Source organism: Gorilla gorilla, chromosome Y (assembly GCF_029281585.2).
Source record: "Gorilla gorilla gorilla isolate KB3781 chromosome Y, NHGRI_mGorGor1-v2.1_pri, whole genome shotgun sequence".
In the NCBI taxonomy this organism is placed as follows: Eukaryota; Metazoa; Chordata; class Mammalia; order Primates; family Hominidae; genus Gorilla; species Gorilla gorilla.
The window spans coordinates 41,596,770-41,623,314 of NC_073248.2; the positions used below are offsets into that span (position 1 = coordinate 41,596,770).

The window sequence follows — 26,545 nt, forward strand, 5'->3', positions numbered from 1 at the left end:
AACAGGTATCAATAGCTGAACTGATGAAGATGAAGAAAGAATATTAGAAAATGAAGATCAACTTAATGAAATAAAGGATGAAGACAAGATTGGAGAAAAACGAATAAAAAGGAACAAACTAGCCTCCAAGCAATATGGGACTGTGTCAAAAGGCCAAACCTACAATTGATTGGTGTACCTGTAAGTGATGGGGAAAATGGAACCAAGTTTGAAAACACACTTCAAGGCATTATCCAGTAGAACTTCCACAGCCTAACAAGACAGGCCAACATTGAAATTCAGGTAATACAGATAACACCACCAGGATACTCCTCGAGAAGAGCAACATCAAGACCTATAACTGTCAGCTTCTCCAAGGTTGAACAAAAATAAAAAAATGTTAAGGACAACCAGAGAGAGAGGTCAGGTTACCTACAAAGGGAAGCACATCAGAATAACAGTGGCTCTCTCTGCAGAAACCCCACAAGCCAGAAGAGAGTAGGGGCCAATATTCAGCATCCTTAAAGGAAAAAAAAAATTCAACCTAGAATTTTATATTCAGGCAAACAAAGCTTCATAAGTAAAAGAAAAATAGAATTGTTACAGACAATCGAAGGTAGATGGTTTTTGTCACCATCATGCCTGCCTTAGATGAGCTCCTGAAGACAAGAGTAAATATGGAAAGAAAAAACCTGTACTCACCACTGGAAAAAATATCAAAATATAAAGACCAACAACACTATGAAAAAAGTCAATCAACTAGTATGCAAAGTGACCAGCTAGCATTGCTATGCCGGGACCAAATTGACACATAACAATATTAACCTTCGATGTAAATGACCTAAGTTTGCCGATTAATGTACACAGGCTGGCAAATTGGATGAAGAGTAAAGACCCTGTGTTATTCTATATTCAGGAGACCCATCTCATGAGTGAAGACACAGTAGGCTCAAAATAAAGGGATGGAGGAATACTTTCTAAGCAAATGGAAAGTTAAAAAAAAAGGATTGTAATCCTAGTCTCTCCTAAGACAAACTGTAAACCAACATAGATCAAAAAAGACAAAGTAGTTGCACAATGATAAAGAGATCAATGAAACAAGAAGAGCTAATGATCCTAAATATATATGAACCTAATACAGGAGCACCCAGATTTATAAAGCAAGTTCTTAGAGACTTACACAGCCTAGACTCTCATACGATAATAGTGAGAGACTTTAACACCCCACTATCAATATTACACAGATAAATGAGACAGAATATTAACAAGAATACTCAGGACTTGAACTCAGCTCTTGACCAAGCAGAGCTAATAGATATCTACAGAAGTCTCCACCCCAAATCAACATAATACACATTATTCTCAGCACTATATAGCGCTTATTCTAAAATTGAGTACATAATTGGAGGTAAAACACTCCTCCTTAAAAGCAAAAGAACAGAAATCAAAACAAACCATCTCTCAGACCAGGGTGGAATAAAATTAGAATGCAGGATTAAGAAACTCATTCAGAACTGCATGGCTACATGGAGACTGTAAAACCTGCTCCTGAATGACAACTGGGTAGATAACAACGTTAAGAAAGAAAGAAGTTGCTTGAAACCAATGAGAACAAAGACACACCCTACCAGATCTCTGGCACACAGCTAAAGCAGTGTTAAGAGGAAAATTAATAGCACTAAATGCCCACATCAGAAAGTGGTACAGATTTAAATCAACACTCTACAATCAGAACGAAAAGAACTACAGGGACGGGCATGGTGGCTCATGCCTGTTACTTCAGCACTTTGGGAAGTTGAGCCAGGCAGGTAGCCTGAGTTCATGACTCCAAGACCAGTCTGGACAACAAACATGGTGAATCTCTGTCTCTACAAAAAAGTAGCCTGGCAAAATGGTGCGCAACTTTAATCCCAGATACTCAGGAGGGTGAAATGGGCTAACCTCTTGAACCCAAAAGATAAAAGTCACAGTAATCTGAGGTCGCACCACTCCACTCCAGCATGGGTGACAGTATGAGACACCTTAAAAAAATGAAAGAAAGAAAGGAAAAGAACTAGAGAAGCAAGAACAAACAAATTCAAAACCTGACACAAAAAAGAAATAACTGAGTTCAGAGAGTAATTGAAGGTGATAGAAACAGGAAAATCCTCCCAAAAATCCATGAATACAAGAACATTTTTGTTGTTGCTGTAAAGATTAACAAAATAGATAGACTGCTAGCCAGACTAATAAAGAAAACAGAGAGAAGAATCAGACACAGTAAAAAAAAAGGACAATGGGGATGTAACCACTGATCCCTAGACATACAAACTACCATAAAAGAATACTGTAAACACCTCTATGCAAACAAACTAAAAAATCTGGAAGAAATAAATTAATTCCTGGACACATATACCATTCCAAGACTAAATCAGAAAAAAGGAGAATCCCTGAAGAGACCAACAAATTCTAAAATTGAGGCAGTAATTAATAGCCTACCAAACAAAAAATCACCAGACCAGAGAGATTCACAGCTGGCTTCTACCAGATGTGCAAAGAAAAGCTGGTGCTATTTCCTTCTGAAACTATTCCAAACAATAGAAAAAGAGGGACTCCTCCTGAACTCATTTTATGAGGCCAGCATCATCTTACTACCAAAGCCTGTCAGAGACGCAACAAAAAGAGAAAATTTCAGGCCCATATCCCTGATGAACATCGAAGTGAATATCCACAATAAAATAATGGCAAACTGAATCCAGCAACACACCAAAAAGCTTATCCATACGATCAAGTCAACTCCATCCTTAGATTGCTAGTCCGGTTTCAAGATATGCAAATTAATAAACATAATCCAGCATATAAAGAGAACAAATGACAAAAACCACATAATTATCTCTATAGATGCAGAAAAGGCCTTTGATAAAATTCAACATCACTTTTTGCTAAAAACACTCAATAAACTGGGTATTGATGGAATGTATCAGAAACTAATGACAGCTGTTTGTGACAAACCCATAGGCAATATTATACAGAATGGGCACAACCTGGAAACATTCCCTTTCAAAACCTAAAACAAAAGGCACAAGACAAGCATGGCCTCTCTCACCACTCCTATTCAACATAATATTGAAGGTTCTGGCCAGGACAATCAGGCAAGAGAAAGAAATAAAGGGTATTCAAATAAAAATAAAGTAAATGAAATTTTCCCTGTTTGCAGATGACATAGCTGTATATTTAGAATACCCCATTTTCTCAGCTCCATACTCCTTAACAATAGAAAATGAACTTGTCTATTGCATATGTTTCTTAAGCTTGTAAAGAACACCAGCAAGGTCAGGCTACAAAATCAATGTGCAAAAATCACAAGCATTTCTATAAACCAATAATAGACATACGAGAGCCAAATCATGAGTGAACTCAAATTGACAATTGCTCCAAAGAAAATAAAATTACTAGGAATGCAGCTTACAAAGCATGTGAAGGACTTCTTTATGGAGAGCTACAAACCGCTGCTGCTCAAGGAAATAAGAGAGGACACAAAAATATGGAAAAAAAATTATGTTCATGGACAAGAAGAATCAATATCGTGAAAATGACCATACTGCTTAAAGTAATTCACACATCTACAATTATCTGATCTTCGAGAGACCTAACAAAAGCAAGCAACGGGGGAAGGATTCCCTGGTACTGGGAAAACTGGATAGCCATATGCAGAAAGCTGAAACTGGATCCCTTTCTTATAGCTCATACAAAAATTAACTCAAGATGAATTCAAATCTTAAATGTTAAATCTAAAACCATAAAAGCCTAGAAGAAAACCTAGACAATACCGTTCAGGATATAGGCATGGACAAAGGCCTCATAACAAAAACACCAAAAACAATGGCAACAAAATCCAAAATTGACAAACGGGACCTACTTCAATTAAAGAGCTTCTCCACAGCAAAAGAAAATATTGTCAGAGTGAACAGGCGACATACAGGATGTGAGAACATTTTTTCAACCTACCCATCTGACAAAGATCTAGTATCCAAAATCTACAAGAAACTTAAAAAAATTTACAAGAAAATGAAAAACAGACAAACCCCATCAAAAAGTGGGCAAAGCATATGAACAGACACTTCTCAAAAGAAGACATTTAATCAGCCAACAAACATACATAAAAAAAGCTCAGCATCACTTGTCATTAGAGAAATGCAAATCAAAACCACAATCAGCTGTCATCTCACACCAGTCAGGAGTATACTTCTGGTGGGAATGTAAATTAGTTCAATCATTTTGGAAGACAGTGTAGTGATTCCTCAAGAATCTATAACCAGAAATACCATTTGACCCAGGAATCACATTATGTGGTATACACCCAGAGGATTATAAGGAAACATGCTATAAGGAAACATGCACATATATGTTTATTACAGCACTACTCACAGACAAGAAAGACATGGAACAAACCCAAATGCCCATCAATGATAGACTGGATAAAGAAAATGTGGCACATATACACCGTGGAATACTATGCAGCCATTAAAAAGAGTAAATTCATGTCCTTTTTCAGGGACATTAATGATGCTGGAAACCATCGTTCTCAGCAGCTAACACAGGAACAGTAAAGCAAACACTACCTGTTCTCATTCATAAGTGGGAATTGAACAATGGGAACACAGGGAGGGAAATATCACACAATGGGACCTGTCAGGGAGTAGGGGGCAAGTGGAAGGAGATCATTAGGACAAATATCTAATGCATTCAGGGCTTAAAACTTAGATGATGGGTTGATGGGTGCAGCAAACCACCATGGCACATGTACAACTATGTAACAAATCTGCATGTTCTGCACATGTATCCTAGAACTTAAACTATAATTAATAAAAAAGTCGGGATAAATAACAAATCAAATAGTACCCATGAATTTATGATGACTCCCTATTCGGTTTTTACTAAATACTTCTGTATTTTGTGTCTCCAAGAAAGCAAAATAACAATGCCTTGTACCAAACATTTTAAAACAACTTACTAAAAAGCAATTAGAGCCAATTCTTTTATCTCTTTATGAAAACAAGTGTGGGTTAAAAACCAGCTCTCCTAATCCTTGTCAGTGCCCCAAGGTGCTTAGGATAAAAATAAAACTTCCAAACTAAGGACACTTGGCAGCCTCCAGAACTTTAAGAAAAGCCGAGATATAAAGTATCCAGCCTCCGCCTCTTTCTGGGAGAGCATGTCCAGTACCTTGGGGACCCCTGGACCCTGGAGGAAGGGCGGAGGTCAGGTAGGTGAGGGTGGTCTTTGGAGCCCCTGCAGCTACCCATGGGACAGGTTGGAGTCTCAGGCTTCAGCAGAAGCAGCAGGCTTTCAGCCAGCAGTGTTTGGCGTGCCTGCCTGTTTTCCATCTCTATGTGATGTATCTGCTCAGGTTTTTACCCTGGAATAGGGTTGCTTATCTTTTTTCAGTTTTAGAGTTTCTGTGAACTTTGTGCACACAAGTCACTTTTCAGGTGAGTTTGCTACATTTTTCTATCTGTGGCTGGTTTTTCGGTTCTCTTAACCAGATTTTTTTTTTTTTTGAGGCAGAGTTTCATTCTGTCGCCAAGGCTGGAGTGCAGTGACCCAATCTAGCCTCACTGCAACACCTATCTCCCAAGTTCAAGGGATTCTCCTGGCTCAGACTCCTGAGCAGCTGGGATTACAAGTGCATGCCAGAAATTCCAGTTAATTTTTTGCATTTTTAGTAGAGATGGGTTGTCACCATGCTGGTCTGGAACTCCTGACTTCTGGTTACCTGGCCGCTTTGACTTCCAAAAGTGCTGAGATTACAGGCTTGAACTGCCATGCCCAACTGTAAAAGGGTATTTCACAGAGTAGACATTTCAGCTTTCAATAAAGCTACTATTATCCTTTTTTTTTCATGGATTTGCTAATAACTCATTACCATACCCAAACCCATGAAGACATTTTCCAATTACAACTTTGCATTGAAAAATTTTAGTGTATGGCTATTTTTGACTATTTTTTAGCTATGAAATTTGTGTATATGTCCATTTGTTTCCATATAGTTTCCAGCTGTTTTCTTGACACTTGTGGAACAGACTTATCATTTCCAAATTTTTTACATTTTTTTGACATTTTTGTCATTTTGACAAAATTTTTTTACATTTTTGACAAAATCAGTTGACTTGGGCCTGTGTGGAGGCTGTCTATTCTCTCCACTTATCTACTTGTCTATTAAATCATCAATGCCACGCTCTTGTTTGCTAAGCTAGCTTTAGTGTGAGTATTCATATCCATATGTGTAAGTCCTTTAGCTTTTGTCTTCTTCAGTCTTATTTCATCTATTCTAGGTTTAGGAAGAGATTGTTGATATATTTGCCTGGAATTTGACTGGGATATGACTGAAATAATAATAAATGTGTACTTCTCCAGAACAAGACACATCTCTTCATTTATTTATTGAGAAAGAGTCTTGCTGTGTCACCAAGATTGGAGTGCAGTGGTACAATCTCCGCTCACCGAGATTCTCCCACTTCAGCACCACAAGTAGCTGAGATCACAGGCCTGCACCACCAAGCTCAGCTTAATTTTTGTATTTTTGGTAGAGATGGGGTTTCCCATGTTCCTCAGGCTGGTCTTTAACTCATGGACTCAAGTGATCTGCCCACTGTAACCTCCCAAACTGGTGGGATTATAGGCGTGTTCCACTGTGCCTGGCCTGTATGCATTTACTAATATTTCTTTTGATTTCTCTCAGTGGTGACTGATTGTTTTCTGAATGAATTTTGCCTATTTTGTTACATTTATACTTAATGGATTCAATTTTATAGGAAGTATTGTAAATGGTGGCTAAATATTTCAAATTCCAATTATTTATATTCATTATTGCTGATATAGAGAAAATCAATTGAGTTTTGTCTATTGACCATCTTCTTTGCTTCTTGTTATATCCATTCAAGGTATGGGAAGGTTGGCTCTATTTCACTTCCACTTCCTGAGATGACCACCTGGATTAACCCACCCTGAATTTCAAAGATTTCCCAGGGCTACTATCGGGGTGGGGGGCACGGAGCAGATGCACTGAGCTTGCAAACCAACTATCTGAGGGGCAGGGTGTTCTCAGAGTGACTTGGACAGAGCTCGCTTCTCCTCAGGACACACCCGGGAGAGGCTGTGGTTTTAGGGTACCTGGGGACACCTATGGCCACGTTCATGGTGAAGACTAATGCTACTTCATTTCAGGACCCACCCAACAGTGGCCTCAGCTTGGGGACATCTGGAGTCGCATCCACCATGAGGACGAAGCCTCCTTCACTTCTGGACCTGCCCAGGAGCAGCCATGGCTACAAGACCTCTGTTGCTACGTCCATGGTGAGAATAAAGACTTCTCCTCAGGACTCTCCCAGGAGAGGACATGGCATTGAGACATCTGGTGGCCAGGTGAGGAAAAGACACCCTGTCTGCAGCACCCAGTACTGACGAGGGGCACAGCCCTGGGCCTTACTTCCCAGTCCTGGCCTCCACTTCTGACTTTACAAAAGTGTTCCATGAGTGAGGCAGTGACTGTGCATTTTAACGGCTATCAAAGTGTGGTTTGCAGATGATCTGGACTTGTTTCTGGGGGTAGAGTCTTGTACAGAGAAAGGAGAGGTGCTGAGTGGAGCCACCGTGACAGGCTCTATCAATACTTTTTTTCGTGCTTTAATGACTCATTTTTCTTACGGAACTAAAGTATATAGTTCAAACAATATAGAAAAATTTTAAGTAGGCATATTAGAACTCGAATTATTATTTAAATTTAAATATATGATGTATGCCTGGTTAGCAACATTTTTTCTTTTCCTGAGACAGTCATAGTTTAACTGAGAATGCATTGGCAGTGATAATGAAAATGTCTGTTTTATAAGGATTGACATCCTACATTAGCTGAGATATACTAACAATATCAAACTTTGATATTATACCATAAAATTAACTGAATTCTGAGCCAAATATGAGTGACAAATGGTCCATGACACAGCCCTACTCTGGAGATCCTGAGAACATGTGCCCCAGGTTGTGTATTCACAGCCTACATTTATGCATTTTAGGGAGACACGAGACATCAATCAAGCGCATGAAGATGTACATTGGTTTGGTCCAGAAAGGACGCACAACTTGAAAATAGCCATGGTGCAGGTCTGGGCTTTCAAGTTACAGGTAGATTTACATATATTTTACTTGGCAGTTGGCTGAAAGAGTTAAGTTATTATCTAAAATCATGGAATCAGTAGATGGGAATGACTGGGTTACAATAAATAATAAAGGCTGTAGAGACCAAGTTTTATCATGATGATGAATCCTCCATGTGGCATGCTTGAGAGAATAAGAGGTAAATATTTCTTATTAAAGTATAGGTTGCTGTTAATGATGGTCAACTTTTTCTAAAGTTCTAAAGGGAGGAGCGTGTAATGAAGCATGTCGGTCCCTCTTTCCTGTCAGGACCTGAACCAATTTTGGAATGCCCCTGGTCAAAAGGAGGGCTCCATTCTGATGTCTGTGGTGGGGGCGGGGGAAGAGGGGCAGAAGAGTTAATTTTTTTTTTACAAGTGTTTCACTTCTGTTTACAAAAGTATAACCTTCTAAATTGTTACAAATTATAATTAGTCTAAGACCTAAAAGGGATTTATTTCATCAAAAAAAAAGAACATTAAAAAGCCTAAGCCACGACACCTTACCAGATTTTTTTCTTTCTGTTTCTACAGTTGCCAAGTATGCTTTGCTTAAAAGTCACATACTTGACTCGTGTAGTTCTGTTGCTTCTTCAAAAATTGTACCTAGTAACCTTCAAAAATTGTTATGAAAGAAGTTTCTTAAATTGTAGAAATAAACAAAATGAAAAGACACTTTTAAACAACGCTGGGATTTATCAAATGACAGAAGAAATTTCTACTGGTTTTTTTTTTGTTTTGTTTTTTGTTTTGTTTTTTTGTTTGTTTTTTTTTTTGAGACAGGGTCTCACTCTGTTGCCCAGCCTGGAGTGCAGAAGTGCCGTCATGGTACACTGCAGCCTCTAACTGCCTAGCTCAATTAATCCTCTGTCTTAGCCTCCATCACCATATCTGGCTAACTTTTTGTATTTTTGGTAGAGACAAAGGTTTGCCATGTTGCCTGGGCATGTTTCCAACACCTGGAATCACAAGATTTGCCTGTGTTGGCCTCCAAAAGTGCTGAGATTATAGGCATTGACAAACATTTATGTTAGGGTTAGATAAAAATCAATATTTTGGCTAAGTTATGAAGAGGCATATAATGCAATTATTAATTTATGCCTAATTTTCATCATTTTCTTTCTTTTTTTTTTTTTTTTTTTTTGAGACGGAGTCTTGCTCTGTCACCCGGGCTGAAGTGCAGTGGCGCAATCTTGGCTCACTGCAAGCTCCGCCTCCCGGGTTCACGCCACTCTCCGGCCTCAGCCTCCTGAGTAGCTGGGACTACGGCCGGCTACTTTTTGTATTTTTAGTAGACACGGGGTTTCACCATGTTGGCCAGGATGGGCTCCATCTCTTGACCTCGTGATCCCCCCGCCTCAGCCTCCCAAAGTGCTGGGATTACAGGCATGAGCCACCATGCCCAGCCAATTTTCATCATTTTCTATGTCAACATTACTCATTTTAAAATCATATTCAAGGGATAAGGCAAAACCACTTATGAATTGGCATATTTGTTTATTTCTCTGTGAAAATGTCCTTAGTTTGTTCACAGTACAAAAAAATTTCAATTATGTTATGCAAAAAACAGAAGAGAATCTTCTTTGCAATTAATTTTATAGTTACCTTGATACAGGGAATGTACTATCTATAAAAAAATATTAACTAAACTACAGTTAGTTAAACACTGAAAAAAATTAGGTTTATTATAGTTTATTTTATCCTATCAATTAATTGTATTTATATATAATCTAGAAAGTTACAGCCATCAACAGTTCTAGTGCAGTTTCAGGTGAAATGGGAATTTGGAAATCTCTGTGGAGCTTTAGGTGTAGTGAAATATTTAGGTAAAATATGTGCATGCTTTTGGCAGCACTTGTGAAAGGATGTCTCTAAAATTGACCTCAATACTTTCCTTCTCAGCAAAATGACCTGGGCCACTCAACATGGCTTTCATTGTTGTTGATGTTCGTGCATGTTCTCCTTTTACCATAAATTTTTGACTCTGAAGATACCCATTTGACATCGTGGCTTTAGGGCTTTCAAAACCACTGTAGGTTTTCTACTCTTCATCCACCATGTACTTACATAATTCTACTTTGATTCCCCAGGAACTTGACTACTTTCTGGTTAGCCCTACAGCCAGTGCAGCCCAGCTCCCAATGTAGCAGCACAGACTCGACTCCAAGGCCGTCCCTCACACCCAACTTGTGGCTCCTATGGGTTCCAGGGAAGTTGGAAGACAGGCTGCTTGTTGTTTTCACAAAGAAAATTGTTGTATTAATTTCATTTTCATATGGTTTATTACTAGTGCACAGAAGTAGATTTTATTGTATTGATATTTTATAATGTATGGTTGTTTAGTTTGTTTACTAGATGTCATGATTTCTTGTTGGTTTCTTATGATTTCTGTGTAGGAGATCGTAAGACCCAAGGGTAGATAGTTTTACTTTTATTTTTACTTTTCCACATATGAATGGCCAAAACAATTGGAAATATATACATATTTTGCTGAATTTCCATCCAAAAGAATTGGAAATATATATATACACATATATTTATATATAAATATCTATATGTAAAAATATAATATATAATAATATATGTGTATATATTAAAATATTAATATATACACATATATTTATATATATATATTTCCAATTGTTTTGGATGGAAATTCTAGTACAGTGTAGAATGCAGTGATGAAATTTAGCATCAATGCTTTGTTCCTCATCTTAAAGCTTTGATTCCCAACAATTCAGATGCTGATTGTTACGGGTTTTGCATAAAGACGTGTTATCATGTGAAAGAAATTTGAAGCACAGTTTATTGGATGTTGTTATCATTAAACACGTTGACTAACTTTAAGTATTTTCTGTAACAGTTGAGATAAACATGTACTGTTTTCTCATGATTTAGTTTACATGGTATGTTGAAAAGGGATGGCTTCAGAATGTTGAAAAACCCTCAATTTTCAAAAAAAAAAAAAAAAACAGAAAAATCTTAATCATTGAGGTGCATAATGTCTTCCCCATGTAGCAAATTTCAGGTACTAGTTTTTGGTTAAACATTATAATGACTTTAATTGTCAGATTTCTTAACATTTAGTGTTTTGTCCTAGTGATATCATCTGTTTAATTCAATTTTCAATTGGAATTAATGAGAGGCAAGGTTTAGTGTACTCTTAAGGGCATTAGGGGTTAGAGGATAGAGTCGTAGATGATATATTTAAAATTATTTTGAAGGGTGGTATGATAATACTAAGGATGGGAGAGAAGTTTGGGATTAGGAATAGGGGTTTACAATTGCAGAAAAAAGGTTAGATTGGGGGTTACGTCTGGGGTTGACTTAAAGGTTCGTGTTGTGGTAGGATTAGGATTATGGTTAGGATTAGAATTTGGGACCGTTGTCGAGGTTAAGGTAACGTTTAGGGATAGAGTTAGAATCAGGATTAGAAGTTAGGTTTGGGTCAGGTTATGCTTAGGCTTAGGGTAAGAGACAGGCTTAGTTACATGTTGGGGTTAGTGGAGGGTTAGGTTCTGGGTTAACTCCATGGTGAGGGTTATAGTTAGTGCTAAGGGTGAGAACTAAGGTGACAGTAAGGGTTAGGGTAAGAGGGTTAGTGCATTAGCGTTAGGGTTTGGGTTTACTGTTAGTGTTAGGATAAGAATAATGATTTGGTTTAGGGTTTAGGGTTCAGGTCCTGGTTAGGGTTTCAGGTTAGCATTAGGGTTAGTGTTTAGGGTTCAGTGTTAGTTTTACGGTTATTGTTTAGCACTTAGGTTTAGGTTTAGGGTCAGTTGAGGGTTAGGATATGGGGTTAGGGTTTGGCATAGTGTTAGAGTTTAGAACTCTAGGATAAGGGGTTAGGGTTAGGTTTAGGGTTGGGTTAGGTTAAGGGTTAGAGCTTAAGGTTAATGTTGGGATTGGATTTATTGTATAGGATTATAGTTAGGATTTAGGTTTTAGTGTTAAATCTGGGGTCAGATTACTGTTTGGGTTACGTGTTTGGGTTAGGGTTTATGATTAGGCTAAGATCAATGTTTAGTATTAGGTTTAATATCAGGGTTTAGGGTATGGGTAGGGTTAGTGTTCCAAGTTATTTGGGTTAGGATTAGTGTTCGGGCTTTTGGGGGTTAAGTTTAGTGTTAGGGGTTACATTTAGGTTTAGGATTAGGTTTACATCTTCGTGTTATGGTTATGGTTAGTTGTGAAAATAGGGGTGGGTTTAATATTTTGGGTTAAGTTTGGGTTTAAGTTTACTGGTAGAGGTTTTAGCTTAGGATTAGTGTTAATTGTTAGGGTTAGCTTTAGGGTTTACTCTGTATGCTTAGGTTTAGTGTCAGGTTTTGTGTTAGCATTGATTCCTACTTTTAGTTTCAGGATTATGGTGATGTTTATGTTAAGATTATGGTTAGTTTTATTTTTTAAGCTGATGGCTTTGGTTAGGGATAGTGTTAGGTTTTGGGTTGAGTTGCGGTTGGCATATGCATAGGGTTAGGGTTAGTGTTAGTGTTAGTGTTACGGGATAGGGCTATGGTTAGCGATTAGGGTTAGGGTTAACGGGTTAGGGTTATGGCATAGGTTTAATGTTAAACTTAGTGGTTAGGGTGAAGCTTAGATTTAGGCTTTAATTAGCTTTAAGGTCAGCATCTGGGTTCAGCATTACATGTCAGAGTTTAGGTTAGGTTTTATTGTTATGGATTATTCTTTAGGGTTTTTGTTAGCTTTAGGATTTTGGAATTAGTGGTTGTGTTTGTTTGTGGTTGGTGTTGTGTTTGCATTTAGGGTCGAGGTCAGAATTAGAGCTTAGGGTTAGGTTTAGCATTAGGCTTGTGTTAAGGATTAGGGTTACATGTTAGTATTTAAGATTAGGGTTTTGGTTGGGTGAGTGTTAGTGTTTGGTTTCAGTGTTTAGAGTTACGGCTGGCATTGCAAATGGTTTAGGGTTACAGTTAAGGTTTTAGGTTTGGGGTTAGGAATTGGGTTTCCATTAGGGTTATGGTTAAGGAGTAGGTTTGTAGTTAGGGTTGGTGTAGGGTTGGTGTAGGTTATGTTTAGGATTATGGTTTATTACTAGGGTTCAGGTTAGTGTATCTGTGTTTGGGTTAAGTTTGGTGTTTTGGATAGTTTTATAGTGCTAGGCTTAGAATTATAGGGCTAGTTTTTCGGATAGGGTTTGGGTGAGGTAATGGTAGTGGTAGGGTTATAGTTTAGCATTAGAGTTAGGGTTTTTTGTGTTAGGGTTTGAGGGTTTTTTTTTGTTTGTTTTGGTTAAGGTCAGCTCAGCACTATTTTTGCATCAGTGTCAGTGTCATGTTTAGGGTTATGGGTTGGAATTCGGTTTAGTGTTATGGCTTAAGGTCTGGGTTGTTTTTGGCATTGGGGTTAAAGTTAGGGTTATGGTTGGGGTTGCGTTTGATGTTGTGGGTTAGAGTTAGGGTTAGTGTTAGTGTCAATGTTTTAAGGATAGGGTTATGGTCAATGAATTGTTAGAATTAGGGTTAGGGGGTAGAAGTTTGGATTAGGGATATTGGTTAGGTGTTGGACTTACATTTTTAAGGTTAGAGTTTTAGTTTTATTGTTACAATTAAGGTTGCTTTTAGGGTTAGTTTTGAAGGTAGCTTTAGGGGTTAGAGTTAGAGTTGGGGTTAGTGTTCAGAGTTTACAGTTAGTGTTCGATTTAGGGTTTGGTTTAGTATTTAGGTTAGGGATTTGGTGAGTGTTATGGTTTAGGGTAGATTTAGGGTTTTAGTAGGTTTAGGGTTAGTGGTAGGGGTATGTTTAGGGTTATAAGTAGGCATAGGGTTACATTTAGGGTTAGGGATATGTTTTGCTAATGGTGTAGGTTGGGTTTATGTGAGGATTAGGGTTAGGGCTTGAGGGTTATTGTTAGTGTTTCAGCATTAGTATTAGGGGTCATTTTTGGGTTTAGACATCTTTTTCTTTTTCAGCCATCTCCACCCATGGACCAACCAGCCCACTCTCTCTGCCCATATGCATTCTGAGGTCCATATACATTCAATACTTATTTAGATTATTTATTTAATTACATATGTATTTATTTATATTTGTATTTATTTTTACTTGTATTGATTTATTTTTATTTTGTTTTTTTTTTTTGGAGATGTAGTTTTGCTCTTGTTGCCATGGCTGGAGTACTATGGGGTGACCTCGGCTTACTGCAAGCTCTGCCTCCCAGGTTCAAGCGATTGTCTTGCCTCAGCTGCTGAGTAGCTGGAGCAAAAGGCATGCACCATCACATCTGTCTAATTTTGTATATTTATTAGAGACAGGGTTTCTCCATGTTGGTCAGGCTGGTCTCGAAATTTCAACCTCAACCTTACTTAATGTAGTTTCACCAAATGTGTGCCACCTCTCCGCTGTGAGGTGTACACTTATTGGGATTGCATGGCTGCAAATAGATGGGTCTCCTCCAAACTTAAAGCTGCAGATGCATTTCAACAACATTCCTGCAGATAGAAGCTACCCACTCTGAAACTTCTCTCCACTGAGGGCTTCAGAGATGTTTTAACAACCTACTTTTCCACTGAAGCTGGTCACTACTGGTCCTGTCTTCAGTGAGTGTTGCACAGATGGAGGTATGTCCTGTTTTTAAATGGAGTTACCCACTTTCTGTCTCCTGAGAGCTGTACTTTCACTCAATGAAGCATCTATTTACCTTGATTATTCTCCTGTTGTTCACATACCTCATTGTGCCTGGATATGTGTTAAGAACTCAGGACCCACTTAATGGTGAACCTGAAAGATTGCTAACAGAAACAGCGCCAAAACACACAAAGCCACACTTACCACATTCTCGGTTACAGGGATAAAACAAAAAAAGGATAGAAGAGGCTCAGGTAAATTATGGGAGATTTATCAGTTTAATTTTGATAAAATCATATGTACACTAGATTTTTAAAATATATCTTTAAAATACATAATTTATTTGATGCGCAATATTTAAACAATAGTAATATTTTAGCTGTCTTTCTCAGTCATTTTTATTATTACTATCCTAATAGGAAAAGGTTAAAATTGTCACAGCAGAGACAGGCACTGTATTATTGATCTCTTAAGGTGTCATTAACTTCTTAATATAAGAAGATTTATAATCTATATAATCAAAATATAAAAATGAAGTCATCTCTTTGATTTAAAAGTTCTCAAATGAAGCAATTTTCAAGTACATATTTTTATCTTTATGGATATTTTAAGGCAACTCTAAAGACTTTTCAAAAATATGACCAGGGCCTGTTATCACACATAATACAAATTAGTTTACAAGCTTGGGAAAAGGGGCAGAAAGAACCCTGTCCTTACAAAAAAAATACAAAAATTATTCAAGTGTCGTGATATCAGCCTTGTAGTATCAGCTACTTGGAAAGATAAAATACCATTTCATTTGTTAACTTTTGATATTTCTTTACACTTCCTTCATCATATTGTTCAAGTTAGAGTAGTGCATCGATGATGTCTTTTAGTTGGTAGAGCAACATTTATCTTTGAGATTTTGTATAACAGTCACCTCAAAAATCAACATTTTCATCCTCGAATAAACATTTTTATTATCAAATGAATATTTTAATCACTGACAAAAAAGTACTGCTTCCTAGTCCTGCAAGAAAATGTATTTATATGATATACTGATATGTAAATACATAATATATAACTTTATATAATATACATATATTTTTTGCAAGCCTGAATGTAATCTTATAATTTTTGAGCCTTTTACAAAAGTGACCAATAACACTTGGTCCGTTTTTAGATTTGAAAATGTTCAATTAGGCCAGGCCTTGTCATGCACACTGATAGCCTTAGCACTTTGGGAAGCCATGGCAGGTAGATTACTTGATCTCAGGAGTTAAAAAAAAAGCCTGAGGCACATGCTGGTATCCCATCGTTACTAAGATGCAGTAGAATGGCTGAATGTTATGGTCTGCACAAGTAATCTTGTCTACCTGTGACATTGAGGTGAAAACATCCCCTGAGCTGTACAAAAAACTTGCACACACAACCACACAAACACACAGAGAGAGAGAGAGAGAGGAAAAAATGGCTTAATAACAACTTAATTTTTTTCCTTTGTTTCACTCATTTTATCAAGGCCACATTTGTGGCATGTATGGTAATAAAACACTGTGGCACAACTTTTTATTATATGATGTAGTACATAGCTCTTTCTAGTTTATAGAAGAAGCTGCACCCCTTCATAAGAGTTTACTGTTCTTTCAAGAAGGTAGTTCTTAGATAGCTCAGAGACAGGAAGAAAAAGGGATCTTCTGATTTCTGGGCTGCCTTCTGTTTCACTCACAGCAGTTCACCTTCTATGTATTAGAATATCACTTAGATTTCTTTTAAAAGGCATTAGTGCACCAGTAATGCACTGACTTCCCATTATAACTGTCAGTATAAGTTTCTAAATTTCCTAGCTAAACTGTAAGCCTACGTTATGAGTATGATTTGCATATATAATTCTAATTTACCTATTTCAGTTCTTTATCCTCACATATCCCTCACTCTTGTTTTTTCTTGTGTCAACAATTTATTTTCTTTCTTTTTTTTTTTGCAGTCCTTCTTTGAGAATTTATTTCATCTCTCTTCTTTTTTTATTATTATTATACTTTAAGTTTTGGGGTACCTGTGCACAATGTTCAGGTTAGTTACGTATGTATACATGTGCCATGCTGGTGTGCTGCACCCATTAACTTGTCATTTAGCATTAGGTATATCTCCTAATTCTATCCCTTCCCCCATCCCCCCACCCCACAACAGTCCCCAGAGTGTGATATTCCCCTTCCTGCGTCCATGCGTTCCCATTGTTCAATTCCCATCTATGAGTGAGAATATGCAGTGTTTGGTTTTTTGTCCTTGCGATAGTTTACTGAGAATGGTGTTTTCCAGTTTCATCCATGTCCCTAGAAAGGACATGAACTCATCATTTTTTATGGCTGCATAGTATTCCATGGTGTATATGTGCCACATTTTCTTAATCCAGTCTATCATTGTTGGACATTTGGGTTGGTTCCAAGTCTTTGCTATTGTGAATAGTGCCGCAATAAACATACGTGTGCATGTGTCTTTATAGCAGCATGACTTAGATATTTATGCAGCCAAAAGACACGTGAAAAAATGCTCATCATCACTGGCCATCAGAGAAATTCAAATCAAAACCACAATGAGGTACCATCTCACACCAGTTAGAATGGCAATCATTAAAAAGTCAGGAAACAACAGGTGCTGGAGAGGATGTGGAGAAATAGGAACACTTTTACACTGTTGGTGGGGCGGTAAACTAGTTCAACCATTGTGGAAGTCAGTGTGGTGATTCCTCAGGGGTCTAGAACTAGAAATACCATTTGACCCAGCCATCACATTACTGGGTAACAATTTATTTTCATTAGCTTTCTCTATTCAAAACAGTCTTTTTTCTGCGATCTAGTCAATGATTCTGTTCTTGTTCTTTGAAATTATTATAATACTTTGAGCTTCTGACTTCAAAACTTTCACGCAAAAATTTATGTGTGCATACATCTATGTGTGATTATTTGCAACCGTTTGGCACCAGGGATGGGTTTTGTGAAGACAAGATTTTTCATGACCTGGCATTGTGGAGACAGTTTTGGAAAGATTCAAGTGCCCCGCATTGTTTTTTCACTTTATTGCTGTTTTTATTACATTATAATATTTAATGAAATAATTATACAACTCACCATAATGTAGAATCAGTGGGAGCCCTAAACTTATTTTCCTGCAGCTAGATGGTTTTCTCTGTGGGTGATGGGAGACAGTTACAGGTGATCAGTTTTTTGACTCTTATAAAGAGTGCAAAAGCTAAATTTCTTGCATGTGCAGTTAATCGTTGGGCTCTCGCTTCTATAAAAATCTGATGCTGCCACTGAAATTACAGAAAGTGGATCTCAGGCAGTAATGTGCACCATATTTAGTGGTTTAAATAGAGATAAAGCTTCCGTACTTGTTCACCGCTCACCTGCTGATGTGTAGCAGAGTTCCTAACAAGACACAGATGAATACCGGTTGAGGAATCCCCAACTCAAGCCAAAGAGTTTGAGACCATAGTGAACTGGAATTGTGCCGTGCATTTTAGCTTCAGTGACAAAGAAAGAACCTGTCTTCACAGGAGAAAGAAGTAAAGAATATATTTTATAATTTGTATTTTAAATATTATCTTTTGATACAAATGTGAGAAATCTTTTACAGCTTTAAATGTGGACATTAACAGTCATCAAAATGTTCTTGATTCTTGGGAATAGGATATCAAATGGAAGGTGCAAATGCATATCATTGTAAAATGTGACAAAAAGTATGTTTTGTTCAGTTTTGAAAAAAAAAATTATCTTATTGAACACAACCAGAAGACATTAGAAGTGTTTGTGCTCATGCACAAAATTAACTTCTGCTTTCTCTTTACTCTTTTAGTGGTATCAGAGAGGTAGTCAAGATGATAACTTGTTTAAAGGGAAATGCTATTGACAAAATAGAGTGACTGACTAGGAAAAAAAGTGATTACTATTAGGTTAATAATTTTGGATGTAAAATAATCTCCCAGATTGCTTTCATCCCTACTCTAAAATAAATTGCAATTTAATGATTGAATCTTGAAGAGTTGACAGAAGAAAGCATTTTTCTTTTTCTAGTATAGATATGTCTTGAAGCAAAAAACTTCCTTAATTTTATGGGGTTACAACAAATTTTAACAACTGCTTATTTCACAAACAGATTTCTTTCTTTAGGCCTAACCAGCTAATTTTATTTCTCTGCAATTTGATTGGGAGATGTAATGGTAAAATATATTTGAAGATATTATACGTTAAATAGCATGTATGTCTTTCTTGACCTTCATAACATCTCACCTCCAAGCTGCCTGCATTATTTTGCACTTACCTGCCATTTAAACTGTGGTTTATTTTTAACATCATACTGCTTGCTATTTACACCTCTGAGACTTGGAACAATTGCTTTTCACCCTACCTGCCACTCAGTCCACACCTTTTAAATTAATTATATATAGGTTTTACCTTTTTATAAGACAGACAGAACAGCCTTGCCAACAGGGTGAAACCCCATCTCTACTATAAATATGAAAATTAACCAGGCGTGGTGGCAGATGCCTGTAACACTAGCTACTGGAGAGGCTGAGACAGGTGAATAGCTTGAATCTGGGAGGTGTAGGTTGAATCTGGGAGGTGCAGGTTGCAAGGAGGCGAGATTCTGCCATTGCACTATAGCCTAGGTGAAGAGAGTGAAGCTCTGTCACACAAAATGCACAGTGAGGATTAAATTTATTAATATGTGTGCAGCTCTTTAATGTATTACCTTGTCTTTAAGCACTGTAAGTATTAGCTGCTATTATTATTGCTTACTATATATCTTTAGTTTATTCACACCAAATTCTGCTTAATCACATAAAAGAAAACATTAGAGAAGTAACACAGATGGTAGTGGCTATATGGAACCACGTAGTCATCAGTGTCTGTGTCAGTAATGTTTTGTGGTGTGCAACAAATAAGAGATTTTTACATACATGTGTTCTTCAAACATAGATTTCTCTAAACATATATTAAAACGTTTGAAAACAAAAACAATACTACAGTAAAATGTAACAAATTTAAAAGCCATTAGATTATAACTGTCTACATAACATTTACATTTTATTAATGATTTATGCAGAGTTAAACTAAACTACACAGGAGGATGTGTGTGCATTATATTTACATACTACACCATTGTAAATCAGAAGCTTGAGCCAACACAAATTATAGTATTTAAGAGAGTTCTGGAGCCAATCCCCTACAGATACCAAAGGATTGCTATATATAAATATTTTAAGCTTTGGTAAGAAAGTATTGCTTAAGTTAGTTATGGCATAATTACCCTAATGATGTTAATGATTATTTACTTTTCTTTTTGCAATAAATTTAAAAGATTATAAACTTTAAAATTATCTTTAAATTGTTTTAATGTTTGCTCAGGAAATGAGAACATTTGTACCTGTTCTCTGTTTATGGTATGTTAACACAATTAAGCACTTGCTATTTAAATAATTTTCTTTTGTTTCTGTGGCCAACACAAATGATTTGAGTATGACTAAAATAATGTGCAATTACATTCGGTGATTATTTTGAATTTCCTTGGGAGCTGGATATGGGACCTTACACCGCAGCATGCATTGCAAAGCTGGAACAGAATAATTTCAAATCAGAAAATCAGTTGATTCAACAGAAAGAGTAACCTGAAAATAAAACTACAAAGATCACAAAATACAGACTTGTAGATGTGCCTATACACAGTGCTCTAGCAAGCAGTGGGTATTATTATTCTTATATTATTCAAACAATGGTAGGATGATGACTGCGATTCCTGGTATAAATTTGATGATGAAGATTTAGCAGAATTTAAAATGGATGATGATCAAGAAATTTTAAAAATCAGTGTTTGGATGGAGAGTACATAAATATATTTGATCATATGCTGAAGTGCATGTCACATAGACGGTAAAAGAGCTGGTAAATTGCTTATATGCTTTTCAAACAATAAACAAATGGACATGATAGATGAAGATGATGAGATGATATGATATATATTATGGCTAACTCTTGTGAGACCTCATCACATCATTATGTCACCAGCCTTTGAGAAAAGTGTATACTAACAAAATGTGACATTTATTCAAAAGTGAAAGCAATAAAGTTGAGAGTATTTGCAGTTTGTGAAAGAACTGCTTATATGTATTGGTGTTTATTTAAGCCCTGCTCATGATAAGCTTTTAGATTACCTTCTTATTAATAAAAATAATGTATGCTTGGCTTGTATGATTCTTTACAAGGCATCAACATGTGTTTAATACTTTTCTTCAGTCTTCTTTTAGCTTTTTTCATGGCATCATTAGCCTTAATTTATGTGAATTTGTAGCCTTTCTATTTTAGTTATTTTAAAGTAAGAAAAAATTAAGATATCTGTACCTTAAAATAGTGGACCTTAATGTGTGGAAATACGAAGAGCTTTTATTTATTACACAAATTATTATTTTTTACTCAAGCATGAGCTTGAAATGCGGGTTAGTGAAGTGACAACATAATCACTGAAAATTGGTCTTACCTACAAAAATTTTATTAAGAAAGAGCTTGAAAATACAAATGTTTTTGACTGTATATATACATTTTATTTAGAGCAGAATTATTTTTCTGCCTGCATCAAATTAAATGACTATCATTAGCATACAGTTTGCACCTATATTCCTCATTACCACTGGATTTTACATTAAAAAAAATAGCTTGTGGTCCTGCCAGTGACTGGTATATGGCTTTGGATTTTATTCACAGGGAACTTATGATTGGTTTGGTTGTCTATTTTGCTGCTTTACATTTTCCTAACCATAAAAATATTATTTCAAATTTTAAATATACATAAACATTTTTTAGTAATTGTGAGAGAATTCTTAGTACAATTAAAATTGTCTGATCTAAATGTGTGTTTATTATGTAAAAATTGGCTTCTACTCCAATATATTTATATTACACCTTTTTCCACTTTATCATTAAGTATGAAGTTTTACCTTTACTAGATAAAATATTAAGTGATAATTAAAAAGATACAGCATATTTTAGATGATTTTTTTGCCTCATATTTGTAATTCCAATAATTTGGAAGGCCAAGGCAAAAAGAATGCTTGAGGCCAGGAATTTTGAACCTGGTTTGGCAAAATGTGAAACACTATCTCCACAAATGCTTTTTAAAAAAATAGGAAGATATCGTGGCTCACACCGGTAACCTTAGCAATTTGTAAGTCCAAGGTGGGTGGATCACTTCAGGCCTATAATTTCAAGCCAGCCTGAACAACATAGCAAGATTCTGTCTCTAAAAAATTAAAATAATTCAATAAATAGAATAATTATCTGAGCCTACTAGGCTTTTCCTGCAGAACCAGGTAATTGGGAGGCTGAAGCAGCAAGAACATGTGTATCACAGGCTGTCACTAAGAAGATCAGACAGACATCTTATTCTTTTATGTAGCTAAGTGGATACAGCCTACTTTACATTTATGTTTTTCATATAAAATTGCTTATTTTCTTGCCTTTTTATGACTAAAAGTAGGCTTCCAGTTTGGAGTCAGGGGACAACTTTAACTGAGCCATCTCCCCCTGAATACACCAAGGCATTCTTCCTCCCTAAACTGTCACCCATCTTAGCTCCCCAAAATGCTCAGCCACAATTTGTCTTAGATTATCCTACATTTAATGTGATTTTGTCTTCTGATTCTCCTATTAACTCCCTCTTTCCTCCACACCCATGTCCCATCTTTTGCTGCTGTCAGTAATCATTCATCCTCTCGCATCACAAAAGAAGTCTGTACTCCCTTCAGCTAGAGCAACATGAAAATTCCTGAGAAAAGCAAAAAAATTAAAAAATATTTTAATTTTGCACTTTTTTAATTTTAGAAAACTGTCAAAATTGAGAGACCACATTCATCTGGTAGGGGCACCTGTTTCATCTTCACAGAGTTTACTGATATGAACATTTTTGTTACATAATGTTAATATGGAAAATTCTGAATTGAACAAGCACACACACAAAAAACAAAACCTAAACTATATTAAACCAAGACAATCTTCTAACAATGACACCTCTTTCCAGTATGAGAGAACTGCCTCTTACAGTATGAGAAATATCAATACTATATTTCTTTCTTCCACATGTATTCAACATTTACCAATGCTAAGGAGTTTGAATTTTAATATACCAATTGTCAACCATGAACATATAAAAATTCTTACTGTAAATGATCCATGGTTATTTTACTCAATACTAAAATTATTTCACACATTCAAGTCCTGTTTTATAATGATACCATTATTTGCATGACACAAAGATTGTTCCTTACAAAATCTATTCTTTAATAGAGATTTGGTTCTTGGAGCCAAATTAAAAAAATATGCTACTTAGACACACATACATATTTACTTTTCTTAAAACATTTTCTCATTATTTTTATTTTTATTATTTTTTTAATCTCCCACTCTTTGGGACCCCCTTACAAGTAAGTCACCCGCTTTTAAAACCTCTTTCATCATTAACATTTGTCAGATATTTAGAGACATACCAAATTAAATCATTATATATTCTTCTGATATGACTGAAACATGTTTTGAAGAGATATGCATATATATAACTTTTCATTCTGAAATATAATCAGTTAGTTTTATTCATCTTTGTCTTCACCTTAACTTTTGAAGGTAAGTTTCAAATAATATAAAATTACATTTGAGTGTATAATTGAATGGAATTTAATATGTTTATAATGTCATACAATCATCATCTATCAATAGTTCCTAAATATTTCTATTGCCCAACCAGAAACTCCATATCTATTATACAGTTCTTTTTATTGTCCAGCCCCTGACAACCCGTAACCTACCTCTTATCTCTATGGCCATGTCTTTCTACCACACAGGTTTTGCATTGCATCAGTTTTCAATCCAACATGCCAAACTAGTTTTAAAATCATTCATATTTCTTTTTCCTTTTCTTTCCTTTATTTTGTTTTATTTTTTACTTTTTGCATTCTGCAATTACTAGGCCCTGTGCTCCTCACACCAATCTAGTTATAATGAGTGTGTCAGGAAGAACATTGGATTTATTTCAGGGATTGAGGACATTATTTTCTTATTTATTTAAATAATGACGCAGGGAAGAGATTTTTGCAGCTTACACTGTGTAAGTGAGCAGTCTATATTTTATTTTCACTGGATACATTTCTCAGATTGGGAAGGAAACCCTTTGGGCTAGATTTTTGTTGGTTGCTAGGAGACATAAGTCCGCTTGTGATGTCATTGTTACTCAGCTTGGGAACCATTGTGATGGTCTAGATAAGTTTACATGCCTAGGCCTTCTGAAGCAGCATTTGAAGCTGCAGTCTTGAAAACCATGCAGGCCGGAAGAGTAGATAAAGAAATATTTATTTGAGATGGCACATGTTTCTTCAGAAACTCAAGATGTTTCTCCCAAAGATGAATTAACTGCTTCAGAAGCCTCCCCTAGGTCTCCAGTGTGTGAACACACCTTCCCTGGGGACTCAGACTTACGGTCAATGATTGAAGAACATGCTTTTCAGGTTTCATCACAAGGATCCTTGTTAGAAAGGCCACCTTACACAGTTTGTGTCTCTGAGCCACATAAAGATGATGATTTTCTTTCTCTGAACTTTCCCAGGAAACTTTGGAAAATAGTGGAAAGTGACCAGTTCAAGTCTATTTCATGGGATGAGAGTGGAACTTGCATAGTGATTAATGAAGAACTCTTCAAGAAAGAAATTTTGGAAACAAAGGCTCCTTACAGAATATTTCAAACTGATGCTATCAAAAGTTTTGTTCGACAGCTCAACCTTTATGGATTTAGTAAAATTCAACGGAATTTTCAAAGATCTGCCTTTCTAGCCACCTTTCTGGCAGAAGAGAAAGAATCCTCTGTCTTAAGCAAGGTATTTGACATATTTGAGTTACCACTATATGTAAAGTATATATGTAATTTTACTTTGTACATAGGTAAATATGTTAATACATGCAGTAAGACCAGCTTTTGAAAATTATATAAAATATTAAGGTAGAAATTATTTTTTTGAAATTATTGTGTTCAGCTTGAACGTTAACCTTTTAGTGTTTTAAGAAATTTTGCTAACAACTTTGAATCTTACCAGTGAACTCCAAATAAATGTACCAAAGCCACCTAATGAAATATTACTATTAATATATAACATGTTTTCACTTGAGGGCTTAACAACTTGAGAGGTTTTTGCCAATAAGCACGTTCTTAAAAATAGTAAATGATGTTTATGAGTTATTTGATGACATTAAGTTTGTGTGATGAAAGAGAAATCTGATATTTGATGTGTTACGTTTGTTATTTGCACTTGTCTCTTGGCTTAAAATGGTACTGAATTATGTTTTTCTTTGGTTTTAGTTAAAGCTCTATTATAATCCAAATTTCAAGCGTGGCTATCCCCAACTTTTAGTAAGAGTGAAGAGAAGAATTGGTGTTAAAAATGCTTCATCTATATCTACTCTATTCAATGAAGATTTCAACAAGAAGCATTTTAGAGCAGTGGCTAACCTGGAGAATCTAATTCTGCCTTAGCTGCTGAAGCTAGTGAAGAAAGTTTATTTTCAGCCTCTAAAAATTTAAATATGCCTCTAACAAGGGAATCTTCTGTCACACAGATAATTGCAAATTCATCTGTCCCAATTAGAAGTGGTTTCCCTCCTCCTTCACCTTCAACCTCAGTTGGACCATCAGAACAAATTGCAGCAGATCAACCTGCTATTTTAAATCAGCTGACCACTATTCATATGCACTCTCATAGTACCTACATGCAAGCAAGGGGCCACATTGTGAATTTTATTACAACCACAACTTCTCAATACCACATAATATCTCCCTTACAAAATGGTGATTTTGGGCTGATAGTGGAACCATCTGCTGTTCCCACACGATATCCTCTGGTATCAGTCAATGAGGCTCCATATCATAACATGCTACCAGCAGGCAACCCGTGGTTGCAAATGCCTACGATCGCTGATAGATCAGCTGCCCCTCGTTCCAGGCTAGCTCTTCAACCATCACCACTGGACAAATATCACCCTAATTACAACTGATCTGCCATTAAAAGAGGACCAGATTATGAATGACAACAGAGACTAACATTTACATTGACAAAAAACCCTAAAAATTTCTGCAATTATCTTATTGAACAATAAAATTGCACGTTTACTTCTATGTTTGCTTTTCCTTTATTTCTAAAAGTATGGTTAAGAAAAAAATGACATTTTGTTTCAGTGGGAGGCTATTGTACTCCTTTTTAGCAAAAATATATATGGGCTTTTTGATCCTTTGAAAGCAAATTTGACATGTGCCTTTGTAAGTTAAATAATTTATTTCTCTAAAGATGAAGAAATAATAAAGTTTTAGGGTCCATTTTCTGCTGAAACAACACAATACCACTGCCTGGGTAATTTGTAAAGTAAACTTACTTTGCTCACTTTTCTGGAGGTGGGGAAGTCCAAGGGGTTGCATCTGGTGAGATCCTCTTTCTACGTTACAACATGGCAGGTCGGCCTCCTACAGTGAAGGGCATGAGATGAACAGAAAATCGGGGCCAAACTCATCCTTTGATCCAAAGCCTACTGACACAATAACTAACTTGTTCTCCGTATAATACCATCAAGTCAGTCATGAGGTTGCACCCACATGGCTAATCAACTCTTAAAAGTCCTACCTCCCAACACTATCACAATGGAGACAGAATTTCAATGTGAAATTTGGAGGCTACATACCAAACAATGACAGCAGGCAAGGGAGAAGAAGCAACCAGAGTTAGGAAAAAATAATAAGCG

At 36.3% G+C, this 26,545-nt stretch overlaps 1 protein-coding gene across 1 annotated transcript; it reads left to right on the forward strand.

Moving 5' to 3' along the window:
• Window positions 1–24,055: 24,055 nt before the first annotated feature.
• On the forward strand, window positions 24,056–25,927 carry LOC129530208 (heat shock transcription factor, Y-linked-like). The gene is made up of 2 exons (NM_001425372.1): window positions 24,056–24,636; window positions 25,116–25,927. Exons 1-2 carry the CDS (start codon window positions 24,124–24,126, stop codon window positions 25,287–25,289), a joined length of 687 nt encoding a protein of 228 aa, NP_001412301.1. The 5' UTR covers window positions 24,056–24,123; the 3' UTR covers window positions 25,290–25,927.
• Window positions 25,928–26,545: the final 618 nt, after the last annotated feature.

Bases quoted from the DNA above. Each gene is read 5' to 3' on its own strand.
- LOC129530208 (NM_001425372.1), top strand. From the start codon at position 24,124: ATGGCACATGTTTCTTCAGAAACTCAAGATGTTTCTCCCAAAGATGAA. The intron at 24,637-25,115 runs GTATTTGACATA...CTTTGGTTTTAG, and splicing joins AATCCTCTGTCTTAAGCAAG to TTAAAGCTCTATTATAATCC.